Below are 13,042 nucleotides of genomic sequence, written 5' to 3'. Positions count from 1 at the left end.
GGTTCCAGCTTTTAGCCAGAGGTTAGGGTTAGGGTTAGTTAAAAAAAATCTGTTAATTCAAAATTCAAAAACAGAGAAACTCAACCCAAAAGTTAAGCCACAAAACTTTATTGATTCTGTTCTAGACAACATTTAACAAACCACAGCAAGGATAATGACAGATGTTTGACCACTTGGAGACACTTTGTTTTTGTTTTTATGCTATACTATACTGTAACATTATTGTAGCTTAACAAATATTCAACCTGACCTGAAGCAAACAGCCAAGACTGGAGTGACTTCAGGACATCTCTGTCCTTGAGTGGACCAGTCAAAGACCAGACTGGAAGGTTTTGACTTTTAATAAATTAGCAACAGTTTGTAAAAAAAACAATGTTCTCACTGTGTCATCATGTGTTATTGAAAGACAGATGGCAAAACAGTTATTTTTATAATAATCAATTCATGATTAAATCTCCAAATCCATAAAGTGTGAAGAAAGAGGTATGAATACTTTCTGAAGCCCGTTTACTGGATTTAACATTATGTATCCACCATAGCAACAGATTTCTTTTTCCTAAGGGTGAGATTCTCGTCCATCTACCTGCCGAATCCCTTCACCACCTTCTCCCTCGCCACTCGAGTCATGCCCAGGTTTCCTCCGATCACCAGGTAGCCCTGCAGAGACAGCAACACAGTGTCAACAGGTAGGAACAGTTAGGAACAGGTAGGAAGAGCCAGTAGTTAATATAATGTGGGAAGGTTTAGTATAGTTTAATGTGCAGTGATTAAGTGTGAATAAACAGGTATTTATCATCATACTTTTGTCACTCACATTATAATAGTCGATCTTCCCCTGAGTGAAGTCCACACCGTCAGGCAGAGGGATCAATATTCCTTTATCCAACAAGTCTACACACACACACACACACACACATTGTAATCCAGTTCAAATCAAACTGTAAACTGTCATCTTTCAGTGAATATGAGTGTGAGACCACAGTAAAGTGGTGGTGGTACTTACCTTGAATGAATGTCTTAAGGCCGTTGTTAACAGGCTTCTTCTGCACAGAAACAACACACACACACACACACACACACACACACACTGTTATTATGATTGTTAAGATGTTTTATCTGCTGTTTTATCACTGCAGCGTTTTCTTACCACTGCTTTTCCCCTGACTGTTGTAGGGCGGAGTTTACATCTGAGAAGGAAACAGTTGGATGGAGTGAACACGGGTGATACAGTACTACACAGCATGATGCTGCAGTGTGTGTGTGTGTGTGTGTGTTTACTTGATGTTGTTGGAGGGAAAAACCAGATGCCTGTTATTGATACCGATCTTCACATTGCCTTCACAGGTCTGCAGGAGACAGAGTGATTATTTAGAGACTCAACCTCTGACGAACATCAGGAAATCTGCAGTGTTAGAGACAAAGAGGTGAAAATCTGACACAGTGACCTCCCTTCAGCCAACATGGACTACAGACTGAGCCCAGTGCTTTCATCCTGTATCTGTTCAGTGTCTCATTAACAGCAGCTGCTGGTGTCAGTGTATCATGGATGTTCAGACGACTCTCACTGTTTTACTGTGATACTGAAAGTTAAAAACAGGAGGATTCTGAATGAAGTTCTGCAGCCTCTGTTTCCTTTGAGCTTTATTCTGAAAGGATGTCAGAGATCATGATATCCTCAGGAAGTCATCCATCACTTCAGACAGTCAGCAAGTTCAGAGCAGCAGATCAGTGATGTTACAGTAAACTGTGCACTAAAACACAGCAGCTGTGTCTTTACCAGAGGAACAGGTTTTGTTTTGGCCAAAGGCTGGGCCAAGGCGTTCACATTGATAGAGAGTCCGTCTGGACTGATGCTGATGATCGGAGCCTCAGTGAACGTCACATCAAGAGGAAACTACAGCAGGGAGAGGAGCAGAGGTGATCACTACACCTGAGACATTTTTCTAAAATTCAGTTTTAATGTGAAGGGTCTGAATACTTTCTGCATGCGCTGTAAATAAACATATGGTATATATAAGGAGGCCTTCAGGTAACATCAGGCCACTATAGAAGCATGGTTGGCTGTGGTGGAGGAGGACCTACTCACACAGAGACTCTACACTAACGAAAACATCAAAGAATTAAATTAAAACTTTTTCTTTTTTTTACTTTTTGACGACAGGCATAGTTTCTGCTCACCTCAATTCCTGCAAGTGACAAACCCCACTTTTGCAGCTTGGTCAGCTGTTGAGGAGAACAGAGCAGGAGATGAGAAGAGGGTTTTTATTTCTAGCCAGGATCATCTGACAAACTAAATTATTTAATTTTATCTCAAGTCATTAAATGTCAAAGCTACACTGGATGTGTCCTGTAAACAACAGCTATGATGTGTCTGATTCAGCTGTTTCTAGAAACTATGAAACCACATCAATGCAGCTCAGAAACATCTTCACTCATCACCACAAACACACTGTAGTGGACTGTGGTGGACTGTGGTGGACTGTAGTGGATTGTAGTGGACTGTAGTGGAATGTGGTGGATTGTAGTGAACTGTGGTGGTTCAGCTGTTCTCACCTCTGGGCGTTCGAAATGAAAGGTTCCTGATTGGTAGAGGACCACGCCGATGCTGTTGAAGAAGAACTCAGAGACACCAAGAAAAGCCATCCGGTCAGTATCATAGAAAACTAGATCAGTTCCTTTCCTCTCTGATGTGAAGAGGATGTCCACGTTCTGCCCCTGCCTGAACACCAAACCCTGAAACACACACAGGTCACTTTAAACCAACCTGATGTTTAAACTCTGAGCTTCAGAGTCACTGTGATGGTTCAGTGTAACAGGGAGAACGGAGCCTCTGTTTTTCAGCTTTGATCTCTGACTGAGCGACAGTCTCAGACTGAAACTGCTGGAATCAGGTCCAGAGAGTTCAGAGTAACATCATATCAAGAATTAGAAACAGAGTTTGGTGTGTTTGTTACAGCCACAGCACTTCCTGCTCCAGAGGAAGAAGAGTCTGAGCTCTGGTCTTTATTTCCTGCTCATGTAAACCACTGAACTGCTCAGACTCAGAGCAACAACAGAGTGAATGATCTCTGGAGGCAGCAGGGGGCGCTGCTGCTCAGAGAAGTTACACTGTGCTGCTTTACCACATTTACAGATTATAAATACAGTTCTTATCAACCGGGTACAGTGAAGTTACTCTCTGCTGTGTCCCTGTTGATGACAAAATACACAATTACCCCCAAATTACAGAGCTTAACTACAGATCTTTTAATGAGAATCAATCCCAGAACAGAAAGGTTTGGGATCAGAAGTATCTATATTTCAGTATTCTTTCACACACTTGTATTACATGGTATGGACTGCACAGCACACTAGCTGCACAGGCAGAACTGCCAAAGGGTTTATGCTGCATTCAAGTTCTTCTCTGAAGTGCTTGCTCATGGTGGGAACTGTTGGGTTTCTCTTGGGAAATACCTATTTTAAAGTTGGTGTAGACCTGCTCTATATGAAAAGTGCCTTGAGATGACTTTTGTTGTGATTTGGCACTATATAAATAAAATTGAATTGAAAATTGAATTGAATTGAAGTGTGAATTTCTGAGTTCCCAGTCAGAAGTTTGAACCTGAACGCCTCCTGAAGTCAGAGCAGCTTCACCAACCCCGCCATTAGAATCCAAGATGGCTGCTCCTCACATCAACAGCAGTGAACACTCTGCTAATGTTCCTGTTTATAGCAGCTCAGTCTCATTAGTTTCACATGAAGTCAGTCAGACACAGAGAACTGTTCAGGTTTTATCTGTGGACATGTTGCTACGCTGTTTGTAGAGCGCTGTTAGCAACTGTTGCTAACAACAGCTAGTCTGAGATACATCTGAATCAGTTCACCTTCATGGTTTAATGCTCCAGGTTTGAAATGTGAACGTCTTTTTAACAACGTCCTCAAGAGTTTGTTGAACTCCAACATTAACAGCTCAGCTGTTCTTCAGGAGCAGATCTGATCTGATTCTCTGACAGATAAACAACAACAAAGACTTTCCTGTGAGCGGCCATGTTTCTCTGACTTCTCAACTGGATCGTGGTCGACTCAGGAGAAGTCACCTCAGTTCAGACCTCAGACCTCTGACTAACGTTAGTACAAAACAGAATGCAGCATTACTACAACCACATGACTGCAGCTGTCAGTGTGTATGTCCATGACAGAATACTGAGGTATAAGAGTGCTGTTTTTTGATGGTGGGTTGTGTTCAGGATCAGGTAACGGACTGTGTTTGTGTCTCACTTTGAATGGGATATCCAGGGTGTGAGGGGTCACCGCGATGTTTCCGCTCAGAGAGTAGTCGATGTTGATGTCACGGTCTTCGTTTACCTTCATCACCATGGTGAGGCTCTCCAACATGGTATTGATTTTAGGCATGGCATACGTCTCGATAAAAGGACAGAGCTGCAGACAGACAGACAGACAGACAGTCAGACAATCAGATAGACAGACAGTAAACTGCAGCTGTTTACTGCTCATAAAACTTTTTTTAGTCTGAACTGTTCATGAAACGTGTCTTTGTGTCATTTCTAACATTCACATGTTTATAGAAAAGCTCTTAGAAAATCTAAGAACTTCTCAATTGAATTGTTTCAGGAAACAGAGCCCTGGTTTAGTTCTATTAGAGACTGAAGGTGGAACAAACCTGATTGTTGAATAAGCCTCGGAATAATGATTTAAAATAGTCATAAGTCTTGACTGCCACCCTAAAAACAAACAGCAAAAATCATATTAATCAATCATCAATAACAAGTGAAGCTGCAGCAGAACAGATACAGACACAGAGAGGAGATCAACCAGCTGATAAATTTAACAACATTAATGTGGTTCTCTAGCACCACCATCAGGTCACATTTTAATTTGTACAATACTTTGGTTTATGACCAAATACCTGCAGAACTCAGGTCATTCCCCTTTGCCTCAGCTTGACTTTTTTTTAAAAAAATTTGTTACAGGTTTGTTTTGTGAGTCAACAATAAAATCCCAGAATGTAGTTCCCTAATTTTTAGAAATGTTTTTAAATCTCAATGTTTTTCAAGGTCTCTCTCTCAGAAACAAGGTCTGGAGTCTCAGTTGGACCTGTTTAAATAAAGGAAAATGAAATTTACTTGGGACCAGAAGGTGTCACACTGCTCAGCCTCTCTGGGAAAGTTTACTCCAGATCGCTGGAAAGGAGGCTCTGACTGACCCTCACAGGAGAGCTGAGGGGTCGTCAGAGTGTGACCATCTGGTCTACATGTCAAAGCCAAACATGTTTTCAGTGGGTGTTGAACTCCACCAATGTTGTCTCTTGTCTCTGATCCTGTTTGTGATGTTCATGGACAGGATCTGAAGGCACAGCTGAGGTGAGAAGAGAGTCTTGTTTGGACTTGCATCTCGCTCTTTGCAGATGATGTGATTCTGTTGGCTTCAACAGACCAAGACCTTCAACACAAGCTGGGACAGTTTGAACCTGAGGTTATGGTTCTCAGCTGGAAAACAGCGGATTGTTCCCTCTGGGTGAGGGGAGAGTTTCTACCCTGAGTGAAAGAGTTCAAATATCTCAGGATCCTGTTAGTGAGGGGAGAATGGAGCCAGAGCAGTGTCAGTGGTAATGTGGACGTTGTACTGGACTGTTGTGGGGAAGACAGCGCAAAGCCAGAAGGAAAACCTCTTGATTTACCAACCTATATCCCAACCCTTAGCTATGGTCATGAGCTATATCTCATATATATCTCATCTGACCTGGGAACAGCTCAGGAGGAGCTGGAAAACTGGAGAGGGATGTTTAGAATACTCTGCTTAGCTGCTGCCACTGTGACCCAACCCAGATTAGAGGAAGAAAGTGGATGGAGGGAAATGTACTGTCTACATTTTTGAGTTATTTATTTTAATAAAGATAAACTGATCCACAATCTTTGGTGCCTCATGTATATTTAGATGGTAATATTTTTGTACTTATACTGAAGGAATTGAGGAACTGCGTCCTTGTCTGCAGCTCTGGAAACTTAAAAACCTTGTACCTGAGGAGTCATAGACAACACTGAGTCATCATCGTCTTGTTACCCCAGAGGGCCGCCGAGGTTCACGCTGATCTGATCAGCTTGAAATCGACAGTCTGACATCTGGACACTCAGGTGTCCGTTTTGGTTTCGGTTCAGGTCCAGTCCAATCGTGGCACTCACGCCTGCTCCTTCAAAGGTCCCTGCTCCTTTAAGACTGCAACAGAAAACACATGAAATACAAGAGATTAATTCAGTCCTCCAGTGATGCAATGTGTTGAGACAATGATACATCTGCTGCAGTGAACAGCAGATCCTCAGGATCTGGTACAAATATAAAGTACAGCTTGGCATTGTGCAGAGGAATTTTCAATATGAAGTACACAAACATAAACCTACATATTTTATGTAGACTGGACAAATTAGTTTTATTTTCCAGCAGGAATATACCTCTGCCCCAACCGGTTGGATTGAGAAAGAGAAATGGGGGAGAGGATGGAGAAGATCATAGCATGATGTAAGATCCACATAGAAATGTGTAATGAATGAATAATAATGAAGTCAGAGATTCTTCTTCAGCAACAAAAGCAGTAATAACAGACCTGATTCTTACCTGATACTTTATTACAGGTAACACATGAGAGAAAGTGTTAACCATTTTAGGCAGCTCTAAGAATTAAAAAATAAATAAATTCTGGTTTCATTAGATCAGCGATTTGGTCACCTGCACCACAGTCTGGCACTTCAACCAGAAACTGTGTTCAATGGTTTAATAATTTAATAGCATTTTTGGTTTTATACGTACCTTAATAAATATGCCTTGACGTCTCGTTGAAAATTTCCTGCAAAGTTCATGTCCCTGATTTCAATCTTGACACCACCTCCCTGGAAACGAAGGATGGCCTGATGTGGATTCACTGACAGATGAGTGAATGTTGACCTGAGGAGGAGGAGGATATGAGTGTACAGCTGTAATCCTTCAGATTTCCATTGAACCAAAGACATTTTCAGTTTTGTTAGTGGTCGTTTTTTCAGATGTAACCTCTGAATGTAGTTTCTATCAGTGATGATCTCTATATGGAGTGGTTTCTGTTGTCATGACTCAGACCTTCAGACACAGAACATTAACAGAACAAACATTCAAACACAACGCATCATAATCCATCATCAGACTGAACCAAAGGAGAAATAAATAAAAATGAAGATGAGCAAATTTAAAAAGTAAGAAAATAAAAATTAAAAAATGAAAAACAAATTAAATCTTTCTTTTAAAAAGAAAATAAAAAGAAACAGAACAAGAGAAAAACTATTAATAACTGTAATAATAAGAAGTTACTTTACCCTTTGATATTAAAGTTTATAGATTGTGTGACCGGCACTAAGATGTCTGGAAAAGGTTTGTTCAGCAGTTCATCCAAAAACGTCAGCCCGAAAGCCTTCACTGCAAAAACACAAAACACAGTAAAAAATACTACTGATACACAGTAGGGATACTGCTGAGAGCTCTGTTGTTGGGCTGAGTTTAACTTTAGCTCAGTATTAATCAGTGTTCATTATATCTTGTTTTTTTTTCTTTCATACTGACGGGTTTGAAGCTCCATCAATATTGACCAGTTGTTTTTCTGTGCTGGTTTTGTCTCAGTATTAATCCTCAGATGGTTTGAGTCAGTGAGTGAGGAAATCTTTGTTTCTCTTCATCAGAAAACACTAAAAGAAAGTTACTACATATGTTTCAACAGTTTGGTTAGTGTATTAATTTGTATCACTGAGGCACAGTGTTGTAGTGTAAGTGTTTTTTGTTTATTTTGCAGTGTTCAGGTCTTACAAATGTCCTCGGCTCGGTCGGTGACTCGCACTTTGAGGCCAGTGGGAACGGCAGCAGGGATGGAGGGAAACAGGGAGACAAAGAGGAGGAAGGAAAACAGACAGGAAGCCATCCTGAGAAAAAAACCTGTAACACAAGAAGAAGAAGAGGCACCCTGACAAGTTCAGTGTTAGGAAGATGTTGAAAATTCTCTCATAAAAAGATTCAAGAATGAACCTCAGGGTTCCAAAAAAAGGTTCAATGTTACAAAGAAAATGTTTGTCAGCTGATGGAGAGGACACATGTCAACAACATGGAGGCTGAGGACCACCTGACACGAAGCAAAACCAAACCCGGAGAATATTACCTCATTTATTCTGTGTTCACCTCCCGACAAACATCTGCGCTGCTAGCTAACATTTAGTAGGAAGTGGTTCACAAAGCATGGATGTAATTATAGCTGTGATACGGTGGCTCCACTGAACCAGTGGGAGAACATATAAAAAACTACTTTCCACAGACCTTGATAAGAAAAGCATCATCTGTTAACATGACATGTCCAACTGAAAACAAACAGTCTTTACTCTTTCTCTTGTGATGTTTTCATTTAAAGAGTTAATATCCACCTTCCAGTCAATCACAGTCAATTTTCTTTGCAACCACTGTCCATTAAAACTGACCAACGTACTAACGTTAACTGTCATTTTAAATAGAAGAAGAAAGAAGCAGCAGCAGTTTTACCTGAGGTTCCTGAGTCCCCCACTGATGATCACAGCTTCTACTAACTCACCACTTCTTATACAGGTTTTTGTAGAGGAAGCATTAAACTGCACATTTCTCAGACATTTGACTATATATGGACATGGAGTCAGTCAGTTGGCTGCTGTCTGGTGAAATATTCAGATGACAACTGTGACTGTGCTGATCTCCTCAGACCATCTGCAGGTACAATGACAGAGCTGCACTAACAACAGCAGCTTTTCAAACTTCATTTATGCCTTGACCACAGTTTCTATTGGTGCTCATATAAAATGAAACGATTTGAACGCTGCAGTTGAGACTCCTCCTGTAGATCATCCAATATGTTTTTAAAATGAATTTTATTTTCTGCAAATTTCATAATGTAAAGATCATTAAAACAGTCCAATGAATACATTTTTAAATTCAGTTCAGTTTGATAACCTCCACAACAGAGGTTGTGTTTGAATGTCAGCAGGATTACACATAAAGTGCTGAACTGAGAGAGACCAGGAACAGCTGTATACACCGATCAGCCCTAACATCATCACCACCCTCCTAATATTGAGTAGGTCCTCCATTTTGCTTCTGAATCAACCCTAACCCATTGAGGCATGGACTCCACTAGACCTCTGAAGGTCTGCTGTGGTCTGGGCCATCAGCAGTTTGCTTCCAGCAGATCCCACAGATGCTTGATTGGATTGGGATCTGGAGAATTTGGAGGCCGAGTCAACACCTCAAGCTCGTTGTGTTCCTCAAACTGTTTTTGGACCATTTATCCATTGTTCTACTGAAAGAGGCCACTGCCATCAGGGAATGCCATTTCCATGAGGGGGTGTACTTAGTCAATAGCATTTAGGTGGGTGGTACATGTCAGAGTGACATCTACATGAACGGCAGGAACTCAGCAAAACTCTGACCACTGCCCCCGCCGGCTCACCTTCTTCCCATAGTGCATCCTGGCACCATATCTTCCCCCAGTAAGCGATGCCCAGCCATCCACATGATGTAAATGAAAACATGACCAGAAACACAACAAAGAGCCCATGGTATTGACCTGGCCTCCAAACTCCCCTGATCCCAATCTGATCCAGCATCTGTGGGATGATCTGGAACAAACCAAATATCCTATGACCTGATCAGATTATCAGATCTGACTGGGGAGTTTGGTCAGAAACTTGGGCTTAACCCACAAACACATACACATTTATGGGAAATATGTCAGATTGAAATATACCAGAATTAAAGAAAGAGTTGCTGGCCTGTAAAATATGATGTATAAGAAATAAAGGAGAACTCTTTTTCTTTGTAGTTCTAACAAAATATTTCAGGGGAAGAAAAATGTTCTGAAATGTAACTATGAAATACAACAACACATGTCACAAAGTTCCTCAACAGCCATGACAGCAGCAACTTTTAAGATGTGATATGCCCAAACCTTTACCAAATATGGACAAATTTACTCAGCTGGGCGACATTAGTCAGCAGCTACACAACATGAAAGCTGAAGCCAGTTTGCAAAAGTTATCCATTATTGAAAGTGTTTTTCTGACTATAAAGATTCTTAAATTTAAATATTTAAATATTATGAGGAAATTAATATCCTAAATCCCCCATGAGTAGCATCATGTCTTGATTCCAGAACCCTGAGTATGTCTTCATTCCCTGACTACCCTCCTGTACACAGAGTACCCTGTGTACCACCTCATATCCTGGGTACATCCCCATACTGTCAGTACCCATCCACTCTGAACATCCACCACAGACTCATGTGATGCTGAAGCTTTTTATTTCAGAGAAAGAATCAAAGAGGATTAAAAGCTGACAGACGGGAGTTTCACTTCTAACAGGACTTTAATTTTCTGTTCAGAAGTCTCACTCCTCCAATCTGTGGTTACATGAGAGACAGGAATGATCCAGGATTGTCACTGATCTGCTGCCAGATAAAGAAAGTTTCAGAAGAGCGGAGAGATTCTCGTCCAGCTGGACGTTCACGTCTATAGCTCTGTTCATCTAACTGCTGATTCCCTTCACCATCTTCTCCCTCACCGCCTGAGTTATGCTCAGGTCTCCTCTGATCACAGAGGAGACCTGATCACAGAGGAGACCTGCATATGACACATATTACCAAGTACTCTACTTGGTAACATAATAATAATAATAATGATAATAATGATAATAGTACTCTCTCACAGAAAAGCACCCTCTACAGGCCAACAGCAGTAACTACAGATGTATTTAGAACCACATTATATCTAAAGAACTAAAGAAGCAGTGAAATCCCAGCATCCACAGTTCAGCTCTCTGTTCATTCATACAGTACACTCAAGGTATATTATAATACACTGAAGTCTAATATATTAAGGTATATTCTATTAACAGTCCTGTTTAGCTCTGATGATGCAGTAGAGTTAATTATTCAGTGTAAACAGACTCACGTCATAATATTCGATCTCCCCCTGACTGAAGTCCAGACCTTCAGGCAGTGGCATCAATATTCCTCCATAATACCAGTCTACACACACACACACACACACATGTTAATAATCTAGTTTAATCTGTAAACTACCTGCTGAATAGAAGTGAGAGGTCACAGTGAGGTGGTGTCATGCAGTGTGTTGCTTCTTACTCAGGAAGCTTATGATAATGTTACCAAGACCGCTCTGCACAGAAACAACACACACTGTTACCATCATCATCACCATCATAATTATTATTGAGATGTTTTTAGATTCATTACAGCAGCATTTTCTTACCACAAATCTTCCCCTGACTGTGTCAGAGTTACATCTGAAAAAGAAACAGCTGGACTGAGTGAATTCTGGTGATACCGAACAGTACTACACAGCACTACACTGAACAGTACTACACTGAACAGTACTATACAGTACTACAGTAAGCAGTACTACACAGGCTTTTAGGTATTTAAAATAAACAAAACAAACACATTACCTACATTTTTCCAAATCTATTTTAAACACCCCGTCATTACTGGCTTTCTATGGCTTTATCTCATGTTCAATGTTTCCTCGTTGAATGTCAAGGGCAAATGAGAAACAGTGTACTACTGAACAGTAGTACACAGTATGATACTATACAGTACTACACACTATTACACAGTACTACACTGAACAGTACTACACTGAGCACTACTACACAGGATGATACTGAACAGTACTATAAAGTACTACACAGTACTACACAGTACTACACAGTATGACACTGAACAGTACTACACAGGATGATACTGAACAGTACTACACAGCACTACACAGTACTACACTGAACAGTACTACACAGTACTACACTGAATAGTACTACACAGTACTACACAGTATGATACTGTGCAGCACTACACAGGATGGTATTGTGGTACAGAGAGTGTTTGTTAGTGCTTTTGTTGGTACTTGACGTTGTGAGAGAGAGAAACCAGACTTTTGTCTTTGACTCCGATCTTCAGAGGCTGCTGAGGCGTCTGTCTGTCCGACCTCTGAGGAGCATCAGACATTTAGTTTTCTCTTGGACAGATGACTGTTAATTTTAACAATCTCTTATCGTATGCTGATGATATACAGCTGTTCTGCTCTTTTTGGCCGAATGAGCTTATCTAAACACCAGTTTGACTGCCGTCAGGTCTTAGTTAAAGTCTTAGTTAAATGTTCATTTCCACAGTTAAATTCTGACGAAACAAAGACTCTCCTCATTGCTCCAGATAGCGTCATCTCAAGGACCAAACAATTCCTTCGGTCTGTAAGTTCTCTTGTTAAATCCAGTTGTAACCCTGGATTTATCTTGGACAGTTCCCAGTCCCTGTAGATGAAGATGTGTTATTTCCAGTGTGGAATTACAACAGATTGTTTATCGTTTTATTTTTTCTCAGCTGGATTAATTCCCTTTTTAACTGTCTTAATGAATAATCTTTGAATCGGTTGCAGTCTGTCCAAAATGCAGCTGCATGTCTTTTAACTAACTCCAGGAAGAGAGATCACATCTGTTAGTTATAGAGTCAGTTTTAAAGTTCTTGGTTTTACTGTTAAAGCTTTGAATACTAAGGCAGCCCAGAACATCTCAGAGCTTTTAGATTACCAGTGGTGTCTTGTACTTGATGATTTATCATCATCCTTTCATCTTACTAACTCAGAGGAGACCTTTAAAAACAGCTACAGACATTTGGGTTCAGACAGGCATTTGGATTTTTTATTTTGTGTTTGTAATAATGTGTCTGACTTTGTGTGTTGTTCATGTGCTGTTTTACTGATTTAGCTTTTAATCTTTGTATCTTCTCTTTTATGTCAGGCACTTTATGACTCTGTCTCACTGGATTACTGTGATACTCAGGGTTGGGGTTAGGGAGTGCATTATGTCAGTGATGAATACTGTAAAACAATGATGTGTGTTAGCCTTGACAGTGACAATGAGTCCGTCTCTAGTGATCTTGGCGGTCGTGACCTCGGTGAGCTCCACGTTAAAAGGAGCCTTCAGTTGTTATAGAAACAGAAACAAC

At 40.6% G+C, this 13,042-nt stretch overlaps 1 protein-coding gene across 4 annotated transcripts; it reads right to left on the bottom strand.

Moving 5' to 3' along the window:
- Nucleotides 1-92: 92 nt before the first annotated feature.
- LOC108873228 (phospholipid transfer protein) lies at nt 93-8,585 on the bottom strand. Of its 4 annotated transcripts, XM_051068591.1 has the most exons (16): nt 8,542-8,553; nt 7,822-7,947; nt 7,582-7,717; nt 7,338-7,437; nt 6,802-6,936; nt 6,061-6,213; nt 4,661-4,721; nt 4,258-4,419; nt 2,554-2,733; nt 2,179-2,223; nt 1,778-1,894; nt 1,279-1,346; nt 1,148-1,187; nt 1,004-1,043; nt 815-891; nt 93-657 (listed from the first exon to the last, which is right to left on the bottom strand). In XM_051068591.1, exons 3-16 carry the CDS (start codon nt 7,595-7,597, stop codon nt 580-582), a joined length of 1,272 nt encoding a protein of 423 aa, XP_050924548.1. In that variant the 5' UTR covers nt 7,598-7,717; nt 7,822-7,947; nt 8,542-8,553; the 3' UTR covers nt 93-579. The 4 variants fall into 4 exon arrangements, with proteins under 4 accessions (XP_050924548.1, XP_018516880.1, XP_050924546.1 ...); XM_018661364.2 differs by lacking the exon at nt 7,582-7,717 and having other exon boundaries at nt 8,542-8,585; XM_051068589.1 differs by lacking the exon at nt 7,582-7,717 and having other exon boundaries at nt 1,004-1,040; nt 8,542-8,585.
- Between the last annotated feature and the right edge of the window lie 4,457 nt (nt 8,586-13,042).

This window comes from Lates calcarifer, unplaced genomic scaffold (genome assembly GCF_001640805.2).
Source record: "Lates calcarifer isolate ASB-BC8 unplaced genomic scaffold, TLL_Latcal_v3 _unitig_5006_quiver_581, whole genome shotgun sequence".
Lineage (NCBI taxonomy): Eukaryota > Metazoa > Chordata > Actinopteri > Centropomidae > Lates > Lates calcarifer.
The sequence above is the reverse complement of the archived record's forward strand: the minus strand, read 5'-3'. Positions and strand labels throughout refer to the sequence as shown.